At 43.3% G+C, this 25,042-nt stretch overlaps 1 protein-coding gene across 3 annotated transcripts in view; it reads left to right on the forward strand.

Annotated features, from left to right (window-relative positions):
- The window catches only part of braf (B-Raf proto-oncogene, serine/threonine kinase), a 124,417-nt gene extending 99,656 nt beyond the window's left edge, over positions 1-24,761 (forward strand). For all 3 annotated transcript variants that reach the window (XM_072268046.1, XM_072268047.1, XM_072268048.1), the window contains 4 exons: positions 4,662-4,793; positions 6,987-7,121; positions 18,955-19,108; positions 21,358-24,761. In XM_072268046.1, coding sequence (XP_072124147.1) covers positions 4,662-4,793; positions 6,987-7,121; positions 18,955-19,108; positions 21,358-21,380 — 444 coding nt within the window. In that variant the 3' untranslated portion in view covers positions 21,381-24,761. The remainder of the gene's footprint in view (positions 1-4,661; positions 4,794-6,986; positions 7,122-18,954; positions 19,109-21,357) is intronic.
- Positions 24,762-25,042: the final 281 nt, after the last annotated feature.

Raw genomic sequence — 25,042 nt, forward strand, 5'->3', positions numbered from 1 at the left:
CAAAACACAGGACGGACCAAGACTGAAAAAACTAACAAAACCACATAATTATAACATATAGTTACAACAGTGCAACAATACCATAACTTGATGAAGAACAGTCCATGGCACAGTAAAAAAGTTCAAAGTCTCTCGATGTCCCACATCTCACGCGGACGGGAGAAGGAAGAAAAACTCTCCCTGCCATGCCCAACCACAGTCCGACTCTGAGTCGTCGGAAAACTTTGAGCCTCCGATCAGCCCTCTGACACCGAGTACCGAGCACCATCTCTATCCGAACGATTCGACCTCAGTCTCGGTCACCAGCAGCAGGCAAAGCCGAGGATTTTGAGGCCTTCCCTCCGGAAGATTCTCAATTACGCAGTAACAATGGTAGCGAACTGGCATTTCAGAAATTTCTCCAGATGTTCCTCTGTGCTTTCCCGTCTGTCTCCATCAAATCAGAATTGTCCACGGCCCCTATTTAGCGGATACAATATCATTTTCACTGGAGAGCTGCGTGCGCGCGGCGCGCTATCGCCTCCTCCCGCCGTGGCACATGGATGTAAAAAAAAATGGATGGTATATAGGAGGGAAGGGTCAGATTGATCTTGGAATAGGTTAAAGGGCCGCCACAACTTCAAAGGGCCTATACTGTGCTGTTATGTTCTAATATAGAAAATGGCAGAGGTACTCAGTAGATCAGACAGCATATATGGAAGGAGAAACAATTGCTTAAGTTTCCTCTCACTGCTCCCCCTCTGATCTCTACTGTTTAAGGTCAGTAACTTTTCATCAGTATGTTATTTGTCACAGAGTACAGCCATGTCCTTGGCGACTAATTGCGATTTTCCTTTTGCATTCCCAACAAGGTGAAAATCAAACCTAGTCTGAGGAGCTGTGAGGCTGCAGAACTGACAATCCACAGCAGTGCCACATAAATATTAGATGTCTCAGTTTAAATTAATGTTTCAATTGAAGGTTTGCTTATGAGGGGGTGATTGATAAGTTCGTGGCCTAAGGTAGAAGGAGTCAATTTTAGAAAACCAAGCACATTTATTTTTCAACATAGGCCCCTCCTACATTTACACACTTAGTCCAACGGTCGTGGAGCATACGGATCCCTTCTTTGTAGAAGTGGTCCACAGCAGGGATGATTGATAAGTTCATGGCCTAAGGTAGAAGGAGATGAGTTATTAACTTCAAACTCTGAGACCTGGCTAAAGGATGCATGTCTCTGGGAGCTGAACGTCCAAGGATACACGGTGTATCGGAAGGATAGGAAGGTAGGCAGAGGGGGAGGCGTGGCTTTATTGGTAAGAAATGATATTAAATCATTAGAAAGAGGTGATATAGGATCAGAAGGTGCAGAATCTTTATGGGTTGAGCTAAGGAATAGCAGGGGTAAAAGGACCCTGATGGCAGTTATTTATAGGCCTCCAAACAGCTGCAGGGATGTGGACTACAAATTACAACTGGAAATAGAAAAGGCTTGTCAGAAGGGCAGTGTTATGATAATTGTGGGGGATTTTAACATGCGAGTAGATTGGAAAAATCAGGTCGGCACTGGATCTCAAGAGAGAGAATTTGTAGAATGTCTGCGAGATGGCTTTTTAGAACAGCTTGTTGTTGAGCCCACTAGGGGATCAGCTGTACTGGATTGGGCATTGTGTAATGAACCAGAGGTGATTGGAGAGATTGAGACGAAGGAACCCTTAGGAGGCAGTGATCATGACATGATTGAGTTCACTGTGAAATTAGAAAAAGAGAAGCCAAAATCTGATGTGTCAGTGTTTCAGTGGAGTAAAGGAAATTACAGTGGCATGAGAGAGGAACTGGCCAAAGTTGACTGGAAAGAGACACTGGCGGGAAAGACGGCAGAGCAGCAGTGGCTGGAGTTTATGCGAGAAATGAGGAATGTGCAAGACAGGTATATTCCAAAAAAGAAGAAATTTTCGAGTGGAAAAAGGATGCAACCGTGGTTGACAAGAGAAGTCAAAGCCAAAGTTAAAGCAAAGGAGAGGGCATACAAGGAAGCAAAAATTAGTAGGAAGACAGAGGATTGGGAAGTTTTTAAAACCTTACAAAAGGAAACCAAGAAGGTCATTAAGAGAGAAAAGATTAACTATGAAAGGAAACTAGCAAATAATATCAAAGAGGATACTAAAAGCTTTTTCAAGTATATAAAGAGTAAAAGACAGGTGAGAGTAGATATAGGACCGATAAAAAATGATACTGGAGAAATTGTAATGGGAGATGAGATGGCAGAGGAACTGAACAAGTATTTTGCATCAGTCTTCACTGAGGAAGACAGCAGGATACCGGACACTCAAGGGTGGCAGGGAAGAGAAGTGTGCGCAGTCACAATTACGACAGAGAAAGTACTCAGGAAACTGAATAGGCTAAAGGTCGATAAATCTCCTGGACCAGATGGAATGCACCCTCGTGTTCTGAAGGAAGTAGCTGTGGAGATTGCGGAGGCATTAGCGATGATCTTTCAAAAGTCGATAGATTCTGGCATGGTTCCGGAAGACTGGAAGATTGCAAATGTCACTCCGCTATTTAAGAAGGGGGCAAGGAAGCAAAAAGGAAATTATAGACCTGTTAGCTTGACGTCGGTGGTTGGGAAGTTGTTGGAGTCGATTGTCAAGGATGAGGTTACAGAGTACCTGGAGGCATATGACAAGATAGGCAGAACTCAGCATGGATTCCTTAAAGGAAAATCCTGCCTGACAAACCTATTACAATTTTTTGAGGAAATTACCAGTAGGCTAGACAAGGGAGATGCAGTGGATGTTGTATATTTGGATTTTCAGAAGGCCTTTGACAAGGTGCCACACATGAGGCTACTTAACAAGATAAGAGCCCATGGAATTACAGGAAAGTTACATACATGGATAGAGCTTTGGCTGATTGGCAGGAAACAGAGAGTGGGAATAAAGGGATCCTATTCTGGTTGGCTGCCGGTTACCAGTGGTGTTCCATAGGGATCAGTGTTGGGGCCGCTTCTTTTTACATTGTACATCAACGATTTGGATTATGGAATAGATGGCTTTGTGGCTAAGTTTGCTGACGATACGAAGATAGGTGGAGGGGCTGGTAGTGCTGAGGAAACGGAGAGTCTGCAGAGAGACTTGGATAGATTGGAAGAATGGGCAGAGAAATGGCAAATGAAGTACAATGTTGGAAAGTGTATGGTTATGCACTTTGGCAGAAAAAGTAAACGGGCAGACTATTATTTAAATGAGGAAAGAATTCAAAGTTCTGACATGCAACAGGACTTGGGAGTCCTTGTACAGGATTCCCTTAAAGTTAACCTCCAGGTTGAGTCAGTAGTGAAGAAGGCGAATGCAATGTTGGCATTCATTTCTAGAGGAATAGAGTATTGGAGCAGGGATGTGATGTTGAGGCTCTATAAGGCGCTGGTGAGACCTCACTTGGAGTATTGTGGGCAGTTTTGGTCTCCTTATTTAAGAAAGGATGTGCTGACGTTGGAGAGGGTACAGAGAAGATTCACTAGAATGACTCTGGGAATGAGAGGGTTAACATATAAGGAACGTTTGTCCGCTCTTGGACTGTATTCCTTGGAGTTTAGAAGAATGAGGGGAGACCTCATAGAAACATTTCGAATGTTAAAAGGAATGGACAGGGTGGATGTGGCAAAGTTGTTTTCCATGATGGGGGAGTCTAGTACGAGAGGGCATGACTTCAGGATTGAAGGGTGCCCTTTCAGAACAGAAATTTTTTTAGTCAGAGGGTGGTGAATCTATGGAATTTGTTGCCACGGGCAGCAGTGGAGGCCAAGTCATTGGGTGTATTTAAGGCAGAGATTGATAGGTATCTGAGTAGCCAGGGCATCAAAGGTTATGGTGAGAAGGCGGGGCAGTGGGACTAAATAGGATAAAATGGATCAGCTCATGATAAAATGGCGGAGCAGACTCGATGGGCCGAATGGCCTACTTCTGCTCCTTTGTCTTATGGTCTTATGGTCTAAGAGTTGAACTGCACATGTATTTAACGAGAGCGTCTTGGACATCCAGGTGGTCCACGGCAGGGGTGATTGATAAGTTTGTGACCTAAGGTAGAAGAAGATGAGTTGTACAGCTCTCGTTACATGCACGTGCAGTTCAACTCTTTGAGTGAAAATGCAGAAAGTTTGAAGTTAATAACTCATCTCCTTCTACCTTAGGCCACAAACTTATCAATCACCCCTCGTACTTTGACATGCTGAACTTTAAGTGGATGGTAACAATTCTTAACAATGTACAATAAGGCACAGACCTTAGATGGAATGAATATTTCCAATGCCCCTTCATAGAAAGGGATAAATCTGACAGTTTGTGCAGGATGAATCCATTTCACTTGCTGCAGTATTCACAATGAGTTTAGACATTACAGCCTAACTTTCAGCACCTTTTACAGTTTGGTTTCATGGTCTTGTTCTGTCTAATGTTATTTTGCTATCTACCAGTTCCAGCAAGCACTTACACCTAGGGGAGCACATCTAGATGCTACAGCACACAGCATATCATTTTCAGTTTGGATAGATGTCTTTATGGTCCAGGAGACATGCTCTTTATGGGCTTGGTATCTCACACTGACCACCCTTATCCTACGGTCCTACAATTCTCACCAGTAAGTCTGAAGTATTAGTCACTGACCAAACCTCTGCTTTCTCTTAGGCCCCTGAGGTGATCCGAATGCAAGATAAGAACCCTTACAGTTTCCAGTCTGATGTCTATGCCTTTGGGGTGGTTCTATACGAGTTAATGAGTGGACAGTTACCGTATTCAAACATTAATAACCGTGATCAGGTGAGTAAAGTGCTACAAAAGTCTATTATTTTGGCTGGTTTTACTTATGTGCTCATCATTGTGAAAGTATTAGCAGCCATTACCCAGTGAAGGCATCAGACACTCCCAAGGCATGGATTCGACAAAGCTATCCTATAAATTGCATTTTAACCATGCTGTGCTTTCCTTGTAAATGCTAGCCAGTACAGCATAGTGGAAGCATTAATAGGACATGGTGGGAACAGTTCAGTGGGACTGTGTAAACCATTTGAAAATTTTGAAAAATTGACTAAATTATTGATCGGGGAATATCTAAGGAAATAATTTGTATGGAATTCTGCAATAGATCTGACAAAAACCCTTGTAGAGAAATAGTAGCTAAAGCTGAACCTCTCAGATTAGAAAGCAAAATATGCAGATGGATTTAAAGTTGGCAGAGTGACAGGAGACATCAAGCAAAGATCCAACTGCTACATCTGTAGGTCATTTATACCCTCACGTCTGTTCACTTTTCAGTACCTTCATGGCTGCTTGTAACCATCCATAATCCTGAATATTTAAGTTTCCTCATTTCTGTCCTGAGACTGCTGACTGACCCAGCATTGCTGGCTGCTGAAGTATTCCCAACTTGTATCTATGGAAATAAACATGTTTCTTAACTCTCCTGGAAAGGTCAGCCTTTAATTTTAGACCGTCTCCAGGACTTGTGTTCCAGTTTTACTTCGTGGTTATTCTTTAAAATACATAAAGATATACTATAAATTGTAATTCTAGATTAATTTTCTAATTAATTGTAATTAATTAGAAAATTAATCAAGTCGTGCAAGAAGTGAGAAAATATAGTGAGGTAGTGCCCATGGGTTCATTGCCCATTCAGAAATCTGATGTTGGAGGGGTAGAGGCTGGTCCTAAAACAGGTGTGTGTCTTTGGGTTCCTGTATCTCCTCTCTGGTGGTAGTTGTGTCCTGGGTGGTTCTGTTTTGGAACAGAGTGGAGTCAGCACTGGTTGCATTGCTGTGCTTCCTCCTCAGGCTCCAGAGTATTCCTTACTGCATCACTTGCATCTTTTCAGAATCAGGCTTATGATCAGAAACATAAACACAAGAGATCCTGCAGATGATGGAAATCCACAAAATGCTGGAGAAACTTAGGTCAGGCAGCGTCCACGCAGAGGGATAAATAGTTGATGTTTTGAGTCAAAACCCTTCAGAACTGGAAAGGAAGGGGGAAGAAGCCAGAATTAAGAGATTTGGGGCGGGGGGCGGTTAAGGAGTATAAGCTGGCAAATGATAGGTGAGACCAGGCGAGGGTCCTTGATGATGGGAAGGGCTGTGCCCATGTTGGAGCTGCCTGAGCCTGCAACCCTGTGCAGCCTCTTTCGAACCTGTGCATTGACACCTCCATACCAGGTGGTAACGCAACTAGTTAAAATGTTGTCCACTGGGCATCTGTAATAATCAGTTTTTCTTAGCATAATCCGTAGTTTAGCTTTGCAAACTTTTCTCCGTGGCCATCCAGTACTGCACCTTTCTGAACTCATCCATATTGTGCGTGCGTACTATCGTGATAAGAGAGAATCTATACAAATAGCACCAGCAGTGAACAGATTTATTCTGTGTCTCGTCATCCAACAAGGTAATCGTTGATACAAAAATCACATGTTGCTGAGTTGATTCCAAATTTTTTAGTGCAGCAGTTAGTTAATTATCACTGGAACATTGCAGCATTTTTTCCCCTTGGGGACTCCTCGCTGCCGCTGAGATAAACCATAGAAAGGAGACAAGACTGGCATCCTGCTCGCAGGCTCAATGTTTCTTCAGTGTCTTTCTGCACCATTCTTCCTAACCTCAGGGAAGTAATGGTTCAGATCTTCAGTCAATGTTACAGGAGTGGTAAAGGATGGAATGATGAGTTACATTTAAATGTTCGGTAGTTCGCCCCAAGTCAAAAATGTATGGATACACAGCATGCCAGAGTTTAATTTTTTGAACATATCGTACTACTTCTCCATTCATGAGTGACGTGGCCTACTCTCTGCCATTTGGTCTAAGGTAAAACATCAGGTACTTGAAATATGCTTTGTGCCAAGTTCCTGTGTTGAATCAGAGTTGGGAGGGCTGCGTAGTCCTGCTACTGCGTCAGATTTAACCCTTCATCTTTCAGATTTTCTAGTTGTTGGCTTGTAATGCTTGACCTTTCTGATTTGTCTTTTAGATAATCTTCATGGTTGGCAGAGGTTACCTCACCCCTGACCTCAGCAAGGTGCGCAATAACTGCCCAAAGGCAATGAAGCGGTTAATGGCAGATTGTCTGAAAAAGAAGAGGGATGAGAGGCCCCTCTTCCCTCAGGTGAGTGTCATATTCAGGTCGTCAAAACCCAATTCAGCAGCAGTTTGGTCACAAGAACTGCTGAAGAAGTGAGCACTGATCTCCAAGATTGTGCAACACAATGGCATGTTTTATGTGTGTGAAGCATTAGCTTGCCACATTTGAAATCTTGCAAGCAGCTTGGCGTGCCTCTTTTATAGAAAGGATAAATGAATCCTGAAAAGGTATTAACAAATTCAGTTACTACTGTGAATAAGCAAAGCCTGAAAAGTCAGGGCCGTTCAGGCATGAATTTAAGGAACAGCGGTGTGTGACCAAGGATTGAAATCTTTGAGGTTGAAGCAGGATTGATTAATTAGGATAGGGTGTCTTATGTGCATTTCTGGTAAATTTACACTTGCAAGGTTGGTCAGATAAATTTAAAAAACTTGTGATCATAAGTAGGGGACAGATGGGATCCAGTTACCTCAGTGGCAGGAAGTTGAGGATGATGGTGGATGGGTGCCTTGTGTCTAGAAAGCTGTACCTAAGTGTTACCTCAGTATGATCTGTTGCTTTTTGTAATATGAATGAATGATTTTAGATCTAAATGTATGTTTTTTTTTAATTCATTCAAGGGATGTGGGCTTTACAGTCTGAGCCAGCATTTATTTGCTCGTCACTAGTTGTCCTTGAGAAGGTGGCATTGGAGCTGCCACCTTGGACTGCTGCAGTCCTTAAGGTGTGGGTACATCCACAATGCTGTGAGAAAGAGACTGTTCCAAGAGTTTGGCTCAGTGACGGTGAAGGGCTGGCAATATTCCAGTCTGGCTGGTGTGCGTCTAGAAGGGCAACTTTCAAGTGATGGACCCGTGCTTTTGCGGCCCTCGTCCATCCAATGGGTGGAGCTGTGGGTTCGTAAGGTGCTGTCCATAAGACCATAAGATATAGGAGCAGAATTAGGCCATTTGGCCCATCAAGTCTGCTCTGCCATTTCATCATGGCTGATCCAATATAGCTCCCAGCCCCAATCTCTTGCCTTCTCCCCGTATTCCTTCGTGCCCTGGCCAATCAAGAATCTATCAACCTCTGCCTTAAATATCCATAATTCGGCTAATAAGTCTTGCTGAAGTTGCTGCAGTGCATCCAGTAGACAGTACAAATTGTATATCAATGGTGGAGTAAACAAATGGTTGTGAACGGGGTGCCTGTCAGGCAGCTGTTCTGCCTGCATGTTGTCTAGACTCTTGATGGTTGTTGATTCTGCACTTGTCCAAGCAAACTATTCCATCACACTCCTTGTGGAAAGTAGAAGGGCTTTGGGGAGTTAGGAAGTGAATTGCTTGCCACAGGATTCCCAGTCTCTGACGTGCTCTTACAGCCTCATTGTGCATATGGTCATTTTCTGGTGACTGGTAGCCCCATGTTATCGACAGTGAGGGATTCAGTGATGTTAATGTCACTGAATGTCAGAAGGTGATCGATGGATTTTCTCTTGTTGGATATCGTCATCGTCTGGATTTTGCAAGCTGGGGAAGTCAAAGCCCAATATCTGAAAGCCCGAGTCCACTAGAGGCTGGAAACCTGTCCTGAGGTTGGAGGACTGTGTATGTGCATGGGTGGGAGAGAGAAATGGGCTTGCCTGTTGCCGCTGATGTTCTGCATGCTATATTGGTGCAGAAATCTGTGGTGCCTCTTGTGGGCTGCTCCCAGCACACCCTTGGGTTTTTAACACAAAATGACGCATTTCACTATATGGTTTGATGTCCATGTGAGAAATAATCTTGAATCTTGTACTGTTAAGGAGAGTTTTGCAAACAATATTAAAAATTGGCTATTTTGTTGACAAAAAAAGGAAAGCTTTTGGTTGGCTGAGATGAAGAATATTAATCCAAAGAAGTATACCATGATTTTTTGAGGAAGATGCAGCAAAGCTAGGAAATGTACAACAAATGGGGCGAAGGGGTGGATATTAAATGTGGTAGAGAAAAGAGGAGGATTTAACTGTATAAAATAATGGGAAATCTTGAGAGAGTAAAGGAAGGACCTAATTCCCTTAAAAGATGGGGCCAAATATCAGACTTTAAGTGGTAGAAGGAAAGGAGAGGAGGAAAAATATTTTCATTCAGGAGAGTAGGGACACTCTCCAGAGAGAAATTCTCATCTGTTAAATGGAAATTGAAGAGCTGTCCACCTGCAAGGCTACGGGCTCAGTGCAGGAAGCTGAGATTAAGCTGGACAGTTCTTTTGTTGATTGATTTGAACAGAATTGCCTTTTATAAATGTTCTATAATTATGATACTGAAAATACAGAGGCTTTCAGAAATGGTTTAGTGAATAAGGAGCTCCCACTAACTACATGGTAAGGGTAATTTACAATAGTCAATTCCTCAAGGGTAGTAATCTCGGGATTGCTGCCTGTGCCACGTGACAGTGAGGATAGGAATAGAATGAGGTGGCAGATAAATGTTTGGCTGAAGAATTGGAGCAGGGGGCAGGAATTCAGATTTATTGATAATTGGGACCTCTTCTGGGGCAGATGGGACTTGTATAAAAGGGACGGGTTGCACTTGAATCCGAAGGGAACCAATATTCTTGTGGGCAGGTTTACTATAGCTCTTGGGAGTGGTTTAAACTAATATGGCAGGGGATGAGAAGCTGTATGTAGAGCTGAGGATGAGTCAGCAGATTTACAAGTAGATGATGAATGTAACATGAATGTAAGGAAGGACAAGCCAATGACTGGCTACAAATGCAGACAGAGCAAAGAGTTAAGTCGTACCCCAGAGGCAAAATTCAAAAGGGTGAAGAATACAGGACTGAAGGTGCTGTATTTAAATGTGCGTAGCATTCAGAATAAGGTGGATGAGCTTGTGGTGAAATTAGAGATCAGGCGGTATGACATCATGGGCATCACTGTGTCGTGGCTGAAAGAAGGTCATAGTTGGGAGCTTAACGTCAAAGGATATACTTTGTATCGAAAGGACAGACAGGAAGGCGTCAATGGTGGTGTGACTGTGTTGTTAAGAGATGGAATTACATCTTTAGAAAGAGGTGACTGACATAGGGTCAGAGAATGTTGAATCTTTGTTGGTGGAGTTAAAAAACTGCAAGGGTAAATAAAACAATATGGGATTCATATATAGACCTCCAAATAGTAGCCAAGATGTGGGGTTGAGATTGCAAAGGGAGCTGGAAAAGGCATAATAAGGGTTAAGTCACAGTTGTGATGGGGGACATCAATGTGCAAGGGGATTGGGAAAATCAGGTTGCTGTTGAATCTCAAGAGAGGGAATTTGTTGAGTGCTTACAAGATGGCTTTTTAGAGCAGCTTGTGCTTGAGCCTACTCAGGAAAAGGCTATCTTAGATTGGGTGTTGTGTAATAACCCAAATCTTATTAGGAACTTAATGTAAAGGAACCCTTAGGAGGCAGTGATCATAATATGATTGAATCCATATTGCAATTTGAGAGGGAGAAGCACAAGTCACATGTATCAGTATCGCAATGGAATAAAGGGAATTACAGAGGCACAGGAGACGAGCTTGCCCAGGTGGATTGGTGGAGGATACTGGTGGGGATGATGGCAGAGTGGAGATGGGTGAAGTTTCTGGGAATAGTTCACAAGCACAGGATAGATACTTCCCACAGAAGATGATGTCCTCAAATGGCAGGGGTAGGCAACCGTGACTGACAAGGAAGTTAAGGACTGCATAAAGCCAAGGAAAGGGCATATATAGGGTAGCAAAAGTGAGTGGGAAGTGGATGATTGGAAAGCTTTTAAAATCCAACAGAAGGCAACTAACAAAGTTATAAGAAGGGAAAAGATGAAAGATGAGGGCAGACTAGCCAATAATATCAAGCAGGATGCTAAAAGATTTTTCACTTATATGAAGAGCAAAGGGGAAGTGAGAGTTGATATTGGACCACTGGAAAGTGATGCTGGTGAGGTAGTAATGGTGGACAAAGAAATGGGAGATGAACCTAATGGGTACTTTGCATCAGTCTTCACTGTGGAAGACACTAGCAGTGTGCCAGAGGTCCGTGAGTGTCAGAGAACAGGAGTGAGTACCATTGCTAATACAAAGGAAAAAGTGCTACACAAATTCAAAGGTCTTAAAGTGGACCAGATGGACTAAATCCCTGAGTCCTGAGTGAGGTTGCTGAAGAGATAACAGATGCATTGGTCATGATCCTTCAAGAATCATTTGATTCTGGCATGGTCCCAGAATCACTTCACCCTTTAAGAGTAGAGAAAGACAAAAGAAAGGAAAATGTAGGCCAGTTGTTCGCCTCAGTGGTTGGGAAAGAGTTGATTATTAAGGATGGGGTTTCAGGGTACTTGGAGACTTAACGATAAAATAAGTCAAAGCCAACATGGTTTCTGTAAAGGGAAATTTGCCTGATAAAGCTGTCAGAGTTCGAGGAAGTTACAAGCAGGCTGGACAGCAGAGAGGCAGTGGATGTCATTTACTTGGATTTTCAGAAGGCATTGATAAGGTGCCACACGTGAGGCAGCTTAACAAGATAAAATCCTATGGTGTTACAGGAAAGATACTGGCATGGATAGAGGAATGGCTGACAGGCAGGAGGCAGCGCGTGGGAATAAGGGGGCCTTCTCTGGTTAGCTACCAGTGACTAGTGGTGTTCCTCAGGGTCAGTATTGGGACTGCTACTTTTCACATTGTTTGTCAATGAGTTGGATAATGGAATTGATGGCTTTGTGATAAAATTTGCAGATATGAAGATAGATGGAGAGGTCGGTAGTACTGAGGAAGCAATGCGATTTCAGCAGGAATTGGGCAAGAAGTGGCAGATGGAATACAGTGTTTGGAAATGTATGATTATGCATTTTGGTAAAAGTAACAATAATGCAGATTATTATCTAAATGGGGAGAAGGTTCAAACATCAGAGGTCCAAAGGGACTTTGGAGTCCTTATGCAAGACTCCCAGAGGGTGAATTTACAGGTTGAATCTGTGGTAAAGAAGGCAAATGCAATGTTGGCATTTATTTCAAGGGGAATAGAATATAAAAGTAAGGAGATAATGCTGAGCCTTTATAACACACTAGTCCGGCCACACTTGAGAGTATTATCAGCAGTTTTGGGTCCCATATCTCAGAAAGGACGTGTTGTCATTGGAGAGAGTCCAGAGGAGGTTCACAAGGATGATTCTGGGAATGAAGAGGTTAACATACGAGGAGCATTTGGCAGCTTTGGGTCTGTACTCACTGGAATTTAGAAGAATGTGTGTGTGTGGGGGGGGGGGGGGGGGAGGGTCTCATTGAAACCTACCGAATGTTGAAAGGACTAGATAAGGTGGATGTGAAGATGATGTTTCCTATGGTGGGGGTATCCAGAACTAGAGGGCACTGCCTCAAAACTGAGGGGGCGACCTTTTAGGACAGAGGTAAGGAGGAATTTTTTTTTGTAGTGAATCTGTGGAATGCTCTGCCACAGACTGTGGTGGAGGCCAAGTCCATGGGTATATTTAAGGCCATCAAAGGATATGGCAAGAAGGCAGGTGTATGGGGTTGAGTGGGATCTGGGATCAGCCATGGTGGAATGACAGAACAGACTCAATGGGCTGAACAGGCTAATTCTGCTGTCTTGTGGTCTTGTCATCTTCTGGTGGCAGTAGTATAGTGCAATACATACAAAATTACTATACGTTACAATAAGAAATATATAAAATATAAATAGGTCATGCAAAATAGAAAGTGTTCATGGGCTGTTTGGAATTCTGAGGGGAAGAAAGTTAAAACGTTGAGTGGATAGCAGAGGAGGAGTTTTTGGGTCCTGTTGTTCACTGTTGCCAATGAGCGATAGGCCTCTGCATTTTGTTGCAATTATTTTTCTCTGTGGGGGGCGGGGGTGGGATTGATGTTTTTCTTTTCAATGACCTGCGGTTTTCTTTGTTTCGTGACTGTCTGGAGAAGATGAATCTCAGAGTTGTGTACTGCATACATACTTTGGTAATAAATGAAACTTGGAACATTTTGTTTTTAACCTTTTGCTATGCCTCCTTTCTAATAACAGTAGTGAGAAGGGGGCACACCTCAGGTGGCAAGGGTCCTCGATGTTGGGGGCCACCTTGAGACACTGCCTTTGAAGATGTCCTCGATGGCGAGGAGGCTTGTGCCTGTGATGGGGCTGGCTGAGTCTACAACCCTCTGCAGCCTCCTGGAGCATCCATACCAGCCTGTGATGCAATCACGCAGAATGCTAGTGCATGCTGCCTTAAGTTGTTTCTCTAGGCAGGTCTTGGACCCGCTAACAACACTGATATGTTGCTGCAATGATTCCTGGAGGTAGTGCACCATGGTGTACTAATGGTGGGAGGCCCTGAAGATTTACTGACGGAGACTGATCAAGTGGCCTGCTTCATCCTGAATAGAATTTATCTGTTTGCACATTGTTAGAGCTTTAGTTGTTTGGGCCAGTGTTCTATTGCATTCATTCCACCTCTGGATTCTACCACTGTGCCCAGGTGTGAAGCCGAGGTAATGTTGCAGTTCTATAAAATCCTGGTTGGACCACACTTGGGATACTGTGTTCAGTTCTGGTTGCCTCACTAGAGGAAGTACGTGGAAGCTTCAGAGAGGTACAGAGTAGATTTACCGGGCTGCTGACTGGACTACAGGATAAGTTGAGTGAGCTAGGGCTTTTCTTTTTGGAGCGAAGAAGGATGAGAGGTGACTTGATAGAGCTGTGCAAGATGATAAGGAGCTTAGACTGAGTGGACAGCCAGAGACTTTTTCTCAGGGTGGAAATGGCTAATAGAAAAGGTCATAATTTTGAGGTAATTGGAGGAAAATATAGAGGGGATGTCAGAGGTTAGTTTTTTACACACTGCCTGGGCCAGTCAGAGATTGGCTATTAGGGCTATTTAAAACCCCTAAGATAGGCATGAATGGTGCAGATGTATTGGGACATTAAAGAAACCCTTAGATGGGCATGGATAGGAAAATGGCAGGATATGTAAGAGGGAAGGGTTAGTGTGATCTTGAGGTAATTTAAAAGGTTGGTACAACATTTTTGGCTAAAGGGCCTACCTGTACTGTGTTGTTATGTTCTAATCTCATGGCATGACCCTGTGGTGCAGAAACCTGGTCAATCCTCAAACATTTTGGGATTAATAAATGTTTTATATTTTAACCTCTCAAAACCCTTCACTCTCCTGAACTCCTGATGTGTACAGGGCCTGTATTGTGCTGTAATGTTCTGTGTTTTATGACAAAACCCAAGCACAATCATTAGATTACAAGTTATTGGAGTGTTGCCTGGTAGTGTTCTCAGTGCTGTCATCCCTAAATACTCCCATGTTTGGGGGTCAACTTATGGGGGACTAATTTGGTGTGCTTTCTGCAGTCAGGAAAAGACCTGGCAATTTTTCATTTCAGTCGAGCAGGTGCCGGGGTAGCTAGCGACAGACAGGCAGGTAGTGTGACTAATGTGGAACACAGTTCTTCAGCACTACAGCCAGAATGTTTTAGGCATTTGGAGTTTTTATTGTGTCCAGTACTGTTGGTATTATATAAAGCTAAATGAATGAGGTGATGTCAGTGCTGGAAATTCACAGTGAAGTCTCCCAGTCCATACCATGTCTGTGTTACCTATAGTGTCTCTTAAAGAATCAGTCTGCTGTTCTGATTCATTAGCTGAGGTAGATAGCAGATGGTGTCAGCAGGATAATTCCCTGTGTTTGACCTGGTCCGACATAACTTCAGAAACTTTGAAGACAATATTGGGGATGTACGAGACAATCTCTCTCAGCTGGTGCCCCATGATATCCCCAGGTGGATGGGCCCTGCCAGTGGGAGAGGGTTGAAGCAAGTGATTGTGGTGGAAGGGTTTATTTGTATTCTGTAAGGATATCTCTGCTGACGGTTGCCTGTCTGGTCTGTCAGACAGTTTAATGATCAGGACTTTAACAAATTGACTGGGCAGCACATACTTTGCCAAGTCTGATGCCTGATGCCCCAGCTTGGTTTTGTTCTTGTAAGGTATTGGTGTTTAAAGTCAAAGGATGTAAATTGACCAAGTGGATATTGGAGTGATGCAAGGGATTTTATCACCATTGCATTTATGAAGCTAGCGAGCAGGGTGGCGAAATACAGGAAGTGTTTTAACTTCATGAAGAACAATGTAAGAGAAGGTACAGACGAAACAGTCAAAGGCCATTCATCTGTGCATTAGTTTGCCTTGGTTAACAAAGTGTGAGTAATGTTGTCATAAATATAGCGTTATCTGCTGCTGCACTGGGTTCCTGCTATGCTTATCTCAGCGACGGGTAAATGCAAGGCAGCTTTAGCAAACTGACTGACCCAGGCGTTGACCTGCTCTATCCCACACTGCCAGAATTGCACACCGGATAATCCCACTTTTGTGTTTAATTTCATACTGCAGAAAGACTACAAGCCACGCACAATGCCTATTGAGCATTGGTTTCTATGTAGCAAATGCGGTGACCTATCTCCACTGTGGTGCTTCATACTGCGATTGGTATGAAGTTGCAGGGAGATAGGAAGATAGCGGCATTGTTGTGGGAAAAGATGTTAAGCCTGCATGCAAAGTCAAGAGTCAAAAGGTTGAACATGGTGGGAATGATGATCTGAGTTGCATCTATTTCAATGCAAGGAGTATTGTAGGAAAGGCTGATGAGCATGGATCGGCACATGGAATTATAATATTGTAGCCATTAGTGAGACTTGGTTGCAGGAGGGGCAGAATGTTCAATGTTTGGGAGTTCCGTTGTTTAAGACGTGGTAGAAGGGAAGGTATTAAAGAGGGAGGGGTGGCATTGCTGGTCAGGAAAAATGTCACGGCAGTGCTGAGACAGTACGGACTGGAGAGCTCATCCACTGAGGCCATCTGGATGTAACTGAGGAATTAGAAAGGAATGATCATGTCAATGGGATTATATTGTAGACCCACTAGTCAGCGGGATTTAGAGGAACAGACTTGTAAAGAAATCGCAGACAGAGGCAAGAAACGTAAGGTTGTGATATTAAGTGATTTTAATTTCCACATATTGACTGGGATTCCCATACTCTATTAGGGCTGGATGGGATTGAGTTGTCAAATATTCCCAGGAAGGTTTTTTTAATCAATATATAGAGGTCCCAACTAGAGGGAATGCAATACTAGATCATCTATTAGGGAATGAGGCAGGGCAGTTGACAGAAGTTAGTGCAGGGAATACTTTGTGTCTAGTGATCATAATTCTATTAGTTTCAAGATAATTATGGAGAAGGGTAGGTCTGGTTGTTGGGTTGAGATTCTAAATTGGAGAAAGACCAATTTTGATGGTATCAGAAAGGATCTGGCAAGTGTTGATTAGGACAGGTTATTTCTAGCAAAGATGTGCTTGGTAAGTGGGAGGCCTTCAAAAGTGAAATATTGAGAGTACAAAGCTTGTATGTTCCTGTTTGAGTAAAAGACAAGGGTAACAGGTATAGGGAACCTTGTTTTTGCAGGGATATTGGAGGCCTTGGTTAAGGAAGCACATAGCAGGTACCAGGCAGCAAGGAACAAATGAGTATAAGAAATGCAAGAGAAAACTTAAGGAAATCAGGAGGGTTAAGAGAAGACTTGAGGTTGTTCTCACAGACTAGGTGAAGAAAATTCCCAAGGGCTTCTACAAATATATTAAGAACAAAAGGATAGCAAGGGTCCAAATTAGTCCTCTTGAAGATCAGAGTGATCATCTATACACAGAGCCGAAAAAAAAAAAGGGAGATCTTAAATGAATACTTTGCATCTGTATTTGCTTGGGAGATGGACACACTCTATAGAAGTGAGGCAATGTAGCACTAAGGTCATGGACTGTATACACCTTACAGAGGAGGTGTTTGCTGTCTTGAGGAAGAATTGGGATGGATAAATCCTTAGGATCTGATAAGGTGTTTTTTCGGACCTTGTGGGGGTAGAGCTGAAATTTCAGGGGCCCTAACAGAGGTTAAAACATCATTAGCCATGGGTATGGTGACGGAGGATTGGAGGACAGCTAATGTTATCCTGTTGTTTAAGAAAGGCTCTAAGAATAAGCCATGAAATTATAGGTCAGTGACCCTGACAACAGTCGTGGGCAAGTTATTGGAAGACATTCTAAGGGACAGATATCAAAGTATTGGATAGACTAGAACTGATTAGGGATAGTCAGCATGGCTTTATGCATGGTAGGTCATGTCTAACCAATCTAACAGTGATTTTTGAGAAAGTTACTGGAAAAGCTAATGAAGAAAAGGAGTGGATGTTATTTAAATGAGTCTAGCCAGGCCTTTCTGACAAGATCCTGTATGGGAGGTTGGTTAAGAAGGTTAAGCTGCTTGGCATTCAGGATGAGGTTGTAAATTGGATTAGAAATGCGCTTCGTGGAAGAAACTAGAGAGCAGTAGTAGATAGTTGGCTCTCTGACTGGAGGCCTGTGACTAGTAATGTTCCACAGGGATCACTACTGGATCTGTTTTTGTTTGTCATCTATATTAAAGAAATAGATGATAATGTGGTAAACTGGATCAGCGGATTTGAGGATCACATCAAGATTCGGGTTGTAATGAACAGCGAGGAAGGCTATTTAAGTTTGTAGCAAGATCTAGACTAGCTGGAAAAATAAACCAAAAAATGGCAAATGAAGTTTCATACATACAAGTGTGAGGTTTTGCACTTTGGGAGAACAAACCATGGTAGACTTAACATGGTGAGGAGTACAGTAGAACCGAGAGATCCGGGAATGGAGATCCACAATTCCTTGAAAGTGGTGTCTCATTAAAAAAAAAGCTTTTAGTGTACTGGTCTTCATAGATCAAAGTGTTAAATACAGGAGTTGGGATGTCATGCCGAATTTGGAGTTTTACTGTGCAGTTCTGGTCTCCTACCTACAGGAAAGGTATCAATACAATTGAAAGTGCAGAGAAAATCTATAAGGATGTTGCCCAGACTTGAGGACCTGAGTTATGGGGAAAGGTTGAATAGGTTAGATCTTTATTTTCTGGGGTGTAGGAGAATGAGGGTGATTTGATAGCAGTATCCAAAATGATGAGGGATATATAGATGCAGTCAATGCAACCAGGCTTTTTCCACTGAAATTGGGTGAGATTAGAAGTAGAATTTATGGGTGAAGAGTGAAAGGTAAAATGTTAAAAGGGAACATGAGAGGGAACAACTTCGTTCAGAAGGTGGTGAGAATGTGGAACGAGCTGCCAGCAGAATTGGTAGATGAGGGTTTGATTTCAACATTTTAGAGAAATTTGGATGGGTAAATTGTGGGAGGGATATGGAGGGCTATGGTTCAAGTGCAGGTTGAATAGATTAGGCAGCATAATAGTTTGGCACAGACTAGATGGACCAAAGGCATGTTTCTGTGCTCTATGGTCTTGCTTGTATCATCTCCCATTAACACTCTGGAGATTAGCTTTTGAAGTCGTCCAAGATCCAGTACCAATGTGGACAAGCAGCAGTATGTGTGAGGTGAGGAACCAAATTCTACAAATGTGTGTGGTTGAAGACCTGTTTGTGTATACAATGGATATAACTTGTAGATGATGGGAACAATTACATCTTCCATTTGATTTGATATGATCATGCTCTTTGAGGGCTATCAACAGAAAACTGATGGCTGGCAAGGTGGGTACTGCTGGCTTGGATTATGTATCACCTTTGTCATAGTCAGTGTAAATAGTTTCATTCTTCTGGCCCCAAGCTCTGAATCCCAAGCCTGGATATGGCCAACCATTGATTCTAGCTCTCACTGGAAACCTCTGATATTTTTACCGGGTGAGGAGGTGGAGGGAGCTCCATATTGGGGAAAATCAGTGAGGGGATGTTCTGATGAGAAGGTAACCAGCTTAATGAGAACTTGCTTTGCATTGCAGATTCTTGCTTCTATTGAGCTGCTGGCCAGGTCCTTGCCAAAGATTCATCGCAGTGCATCAGAGCCTTCGCTCAACCGTGCTGGCTTCCAGACAGAGGACTTCAGCCTGTACACTTGCGCTTCCCCAAAGACACCCATCCAGGCCGGAGGATATGGTAAGTGCCTGTGAGGGAATAGGGAGCATTTCCTCCTCCTCCAGGGTCAGCCCTCAAGAATCCAGTCATTGGTCAATCTACAAGTAGGTTGTGAATATATCACTCCCCACCCTCCTCTGTCATTTTCCTCTTGATAGGTTTTAATGTCCTGGGAATTCTCTGTCATCTTTACAGACCATTTTTGATCCTTCAACCTCAAGCAATCTGCACATTCTTGTCAGCCCTATTTATACTTAATGGTTTACAGACATCCCACCCTGCAAAAACTCATTTCAGGGAGTAGCACCATCAATTTGCGGGAGACTCCTGGAACTTCCAGGAGAGGTGGGATGTCTGCAATAGAGTAGCTCCTGAGCAGCTAGCCAGCTAGTTTAAATAACGTTAGCTATGCTAATGAACGAATGACACCCGTTAAACTCACCTCAACATGTCTTTTACAGTCCTAACCCACCATGGGCAATAGAAAAGTCAGTGTTGCAAACAGTGCGGCAAGCAACACTGTCATTATTTTTGACCCCTATTAGGCAGGGGTACACTTTAGTGTAGTCTGGGGTGACGTACGTTTTATATTTTCTTTTTTTGGAAAACTGCCATGGGCGCTCTGTCTCTCTCTCTCTGGTCGCTCTTGCGCTAGTTCTCTCTTTCTCGCTCTTGTCACTCGCGCTCACTTGCGCACGCTCTCGTGATCTCATGCTCTCTCTCTCACGCGCGCGCTCTCTTGCTCTCAAAAAAATTGATCTTTGGGACATTGTATATAATTTGCGGGCATCATGGAGCCACTATTAATATGTAGGAGACTCCCGGAACTTGCGGGAGACTCCTGGAACTTCCGGGAGAGATGGGATGTCTGGGTTTATTGTCATATGTGCAGAGATAGTGAAAAATTCCAAGGTAACTGAAAAGCTTTGTTTTGCATGCCACACAGATCATTTCATCATATCAGGACATAGTGGGAGTGGAAGGAAAAAACAATAACAGAATGTAGAACCTAGTGCCACAGTTAGAGAGAAAGGTCAGTGAGGGAATGCTGTTGACTGGCACTTTCCAAACTGCAGAGATGCAGTGCTGAGGGATGCAATGAAGCTCGGTGCAGCTAACACGAAGGCTTTGGGGAAAGGACCACAACCTAGGATCCTTCCGTCTCTTGCCATAGGGGGCTTATTTCTGTGTAGAGGCCTCTCAAACACTTGAAGTTTGTATTGTCCCCAGAGCCCTCAAGAATGGCAATGTGTTAACACTACAAATGTACAGGTCATAAGACACGAGCAGAGTTAGGCCATTCAGCCCATTGAGTCTGCTCTACCATTCCGTCATGGCTGATTTACTTTTCCCCTCAACCCTGTTCTCTTGCCTTTTCCCTATAACCTTTAATGCCCTGACTTCCGCTTTAAATATGCTCAATGACTTGGCCTTCACAGCTGTTGGTGACAATGACTTCCGCAGATTCACTACCCTCTGGTTTAAAAAAAAAATCCTCCTCATCTCTGTTCTAAATGGACATTCCTCTATTCTGAAGCTGTGCCCTCTGGACCTAGATTTCCTCACTATAGGAAAAATCCTCTCCACATCCTTTCTGTCTAGGCCTTTCAATATTCATTATGTTTCATTGAGAATCCCCCCCGCCACCCCCAGTTCTTCTATACCTCAGTAACGACAAGCCCAGAGCCATCAAACACTCCTCATAAGTTAACCCTTTTATTCACAGAATCATTGTAGTGACCTCCTCTGGACCCTCTCCAATGCCAGCATATCCTTCCTTAGATAAAGGCCCAGAAGCTGCTCAGAATACTCCAAATGCAGTCTGACAAATGCCTTATAAGGCCTCTGCACTGGATACTTGCTTTTATGTTGTAGTCCTCAAAACACATTGAATATAAAGAAAGCCATGCACTTTCCTTTTCAATTTTTAGTATATCTTTATAAAAAAGATTATTTTTGAAATAAAAATCTAAAGCTTGGTCTGTACTAGCCCAATAAAGGCCCTTGAAGTCTCAGTCAAGTTTATTATCCCTGACATTAGTCCTGAAATTTGTTGTTTTCTGGCAGCAATACAGTGCAGGCATAATGAATTACTAACTTACAATTTAAAAATAAATAGTGCAAAAAAAAGTCTTAGGCCAGACACAGTATGGGTTAGAGAGAACACACACTCTGCTGCTCATCACATCCACTGCTAATACTGAGTTTGATCAGTCAGTGTTACTTTGCAAGCAGTTAAGCCTTAAATCCAGTTGCTTTGCCTTTTACAGGAGAGTTCACTGCATTCAAATAGATGGATCATCACCACCACCATCGAAGCAGGTGTCTGCCATCACGTTGTGTGTCCTTCCGGTTGTTCTGGGGTTTAATCTGCAAAACGGAAACTACAGCTGCTGAGGGAGCTGCCTGAGCCACATTGTACCATTTTGAAGATGCATCCCGCCATCGGTTTCTGCCAAGTTGTAGTTTTGAAATTGCTTCACTCAGAAAGTGAGCTCCCTTTTAACCAGTGATAGAAGCTGAAAGCGTTGATTGTCTCCCTTGGGGATTAACAAAATAGCTTCTTCGGACACTGCTGGTGCAGCCATTGTGGTGAGAGAGCAGGCATCAGTGGTGAGGAAGAATCACTGGAGCTCGAAGGCCAGAGGATGTTAACGGTGGAGCATGATTTTTCTGGGCAATTGTACACCCGCGTCCTCTCATTGCCTCTCTGCTCCCAGGCGTGGTTGTGCAATAACCTTATTTATGAGTGAGAGAGGGCTGTTACAATTGAATGGGTTTGTATCCAGGTGATTCATTGGCCCATGTCCCTCTGTCACTGGGGGACAGGGCGCAGGGATGCACATTAATACTGAGCCAGCGTTTATTTATATACATTTTTTTTTAATTTATTTGTTCGTTTGACCGGCTGTCTTTCCATTGGTGGCATCTCGAGTTCTCCCACCGATGCTTCTGTTCAGGATGTCTTTGTACCTGTCCCCTGCGTAGGTTCTCTGCGGTTGTCCAGTGATTCAGATGGCTGGTTGGTTGCACCAATAGGTGAGCGAATTCAGCGTAAAGTCACTGTTTACTCAAGGAAAGACATTTGCTTCCCTCTAATGTTCTTTGTGCTTAGATTGCATGGTGAGGGAGAGAGGCTTGTCTTACTACCCATCCCTGTGACTGTGGAATGGGAGTTTAAATACTTGAGCAGGACTGAACTGTGAAACTGGTTTTAAATGCACACCGGGGTGCTGAGGTGTTACATGTTAACATCAAACCCTAGGTACGTTTGTTCTTTACGTACATAAAACAGCAACGTCAGTGTATCAAACTAAGCAACCCTGGGAGGCAACTCCTGTGGGGCGCTGGGATCGCTACACAGTGGGGTAGTCCGGAGAGTTGCTGGGGCAGGGTGGGCGGCAACCTGTTCATAGTCCCAGGTATTGGCAGCCATCCATGGAGTGACATCCTGAGGAGAAGGGAGAAAGCTGCTTCTTTGGATTGTTGACCGCCATTCAAAATCATTGCTTTGATGAGCCACAGATGTAATAGAGGACCCTACCCTTTACTACGGTGCAGGTAATGTTACCAGGTGGGGCAAGGGCACTACCAGTATGTGGGAATATTTAGGTCACATGCAATGTTTGTGTTTTTACAAGATGTCTTCTGCAGGTTAATTTGAAGAGCTCTGAACTGGGCCCTGAGAATACCACTTCAAAACTAGGTCCTGTGAGATTCTTGGAGTCCAGACAATTTTAGTATCTTAGAACAGGGACCAGCTGTCTTAAAGCTTTTTTTTTATATCCTTGCATCTTTTATGATTCAGGAACACTGCAAACCAGGCAATGGGCAAAGGTCATTCACCTAATACTATTTGTTTTCCCCGGAGCTTTGCATTCAACTCTATATTGCCAGCCTCCACCTTTAAATGTGTTTTAAATATAAGCAGTTTTATTCTGAGATCTGTATTTGACTCCTTTATTTTTGTCAGCCTTTTAGCTGTGCTGATTGTTTGGCCTTTGTAGACAGAGTATCACTACTTCCAGCTTGGAATACTGGAATCCTACCGGCTCTGTCCATGGTGCTGATCTCAGAGCCATTCGCCAGGCACAAAGGGAGGCTGTGAATTGCTCATTAAATTTGTTTTTGTTCCAAGGATGGGTGTTCAGAGGGGTGCCATTGGAGATGGACCTTACTACCCCAATCTTGGGTTGCAACCATTCCGATAACACTTAAAATAGCTGATTCAAGCTGTTACTTAACAAAAACTTGTGTGTTTTATTTCTAATTAACTGTAAAGAAACATTCCCCTTGTTACAAGGCTAGTGTTAATGAGATGCAATGCAACTTTATGAGCTCTGTTACAATTAGCATGGGATGGTGACTTGAATGGTTCTAATTGAAGGATGGGCTAGGCTGAAAGACTGGGCTTTGCACTATGTTAGTAAGTTGAAATCCTAGGTGTCCAGAATTCTCCCAAGTAGTAATTTCTTCCTGGGGCTGTCTTGCAACTGGTTTGTTATTTAAAATCTAACCCCAGTATATCATGAGGCCAGTTTAAAAGGCCATTTGTTGACTTGCAGCTGGTATAAATGACCTACCCCCTTACACCTGGTGTGTTAGCGGCACAACAAATATTCCATGGTCTGCTGGTCACACATGGTGAGGATTTAGGCTCCATCTCCCTCCCCTAGCAGTAAGTGACTTTTGACAGGATGGGGTGTGGGGTTTCTGGCAGCCTTTTGGAAGGATGTGCAGGGACATTAGCTCATTACCAATGTTGAGTGATGTGGTATCTGGAGGTACAAACAGCACACTCAGTGAGCATTTGTGTACAGATGAGTATGGGTTTGCAAGCACAGTCAGCAATACATTCACTGCTAGTAGCAGGCCACCGAAGCAGGCTCACCTGATCTAAGTTTTGATGCGCCCAGCTGCTCGGTGACTACTTTTAACTTTGTGTAATGTATGGTGTGTGTATACAAGTAACAAAGTTTTAAAGGTCTATGTACAGGTACAGATCTTTTTTTAAAAAGGGATCAATAAGGATGGTGAGGGATCAATTGAGAGGCAAATGTTTGTACTGTGAAAATATTTGTTTTAAGTTTTTAAATTACTTCTATCCACAGCTTCCCCTGTGGATGGTTCTAGGTCCAGCATGCTTATGCTAACTGAAAAACTTGTGTTAGCTGCGTCAGCTAACACCCCTCCCCCCACCCACAGCTCCTCCCCAGTCCGGCAGGCTTTCTCTGGCACGGTCCTCACGGTCTCCTGTCGTTGTACCTGACCTTTTAGTTCCTTCCTTGGACTGGAGTTATTGGCTCATCCTATTAAGGATCTGATGCCAATGCCCATTTGTTTAGCAGGGTCCTAGATAGTAAACATCATTGTCCCAATTCATCGTTTTGTTTATAAATTAGAAAAAAGCATAGCTTCAAGTGGTCAATCTGTATTTCCCTCTGGAAGTGTGTCGAAGACAGTCACACTGCATTCCCTCCCCACTCAATCCTTTCCTCTTGGTTTCTTCTTGTAAATTTGTACAGTGGAATATATTGTCAGTTTGCTATAGAGCATGGATACAAAGTTTTGATAGATTTCAAAAACCTTGTGTAAAGTTATTTAAAAGATTGTATTATAAAAGTTATATGTATGTGAATATGGAAAACATGCTATAATAAAGGACCTGCATGAAGATCTTGGCCGCTTAGTCAGAGCATTACAGCACAGAAACAGGCCTTTGGATACATCTAGTCCATGTCAAACTGTTACTGGTTTTCTGTCTCAATCCATCGAACTGCACCCGGACCATAGCCCTCCATGTACCTATCCAACTTAGTTCCACCACATCTGCTGGCAGTTCTTTCCACATTCTCACCACCCTCTGATTGAAGAAGTTCCTCTCGTTTCTTTCAAACATTTCGTCCTTAACCCAGGACCTCTAGTTCCAGTCCCACCCACCCTCAGTGGAAAAAG

This window comes from Mobula birostris, chromosome 9, assembly GCF_030028105.1.
Source record: "Mobula birostris isolate sMobBir1 chromosome 9, sMobBir1.hap1, whole genome shotgun sequence".
Lineage (NCBI taxonomy): Eukaryota > Metazoa > Chordata > Chondrichthyes > Myliobatiformes > Myliobatidae > Mobula > Mobula birostris.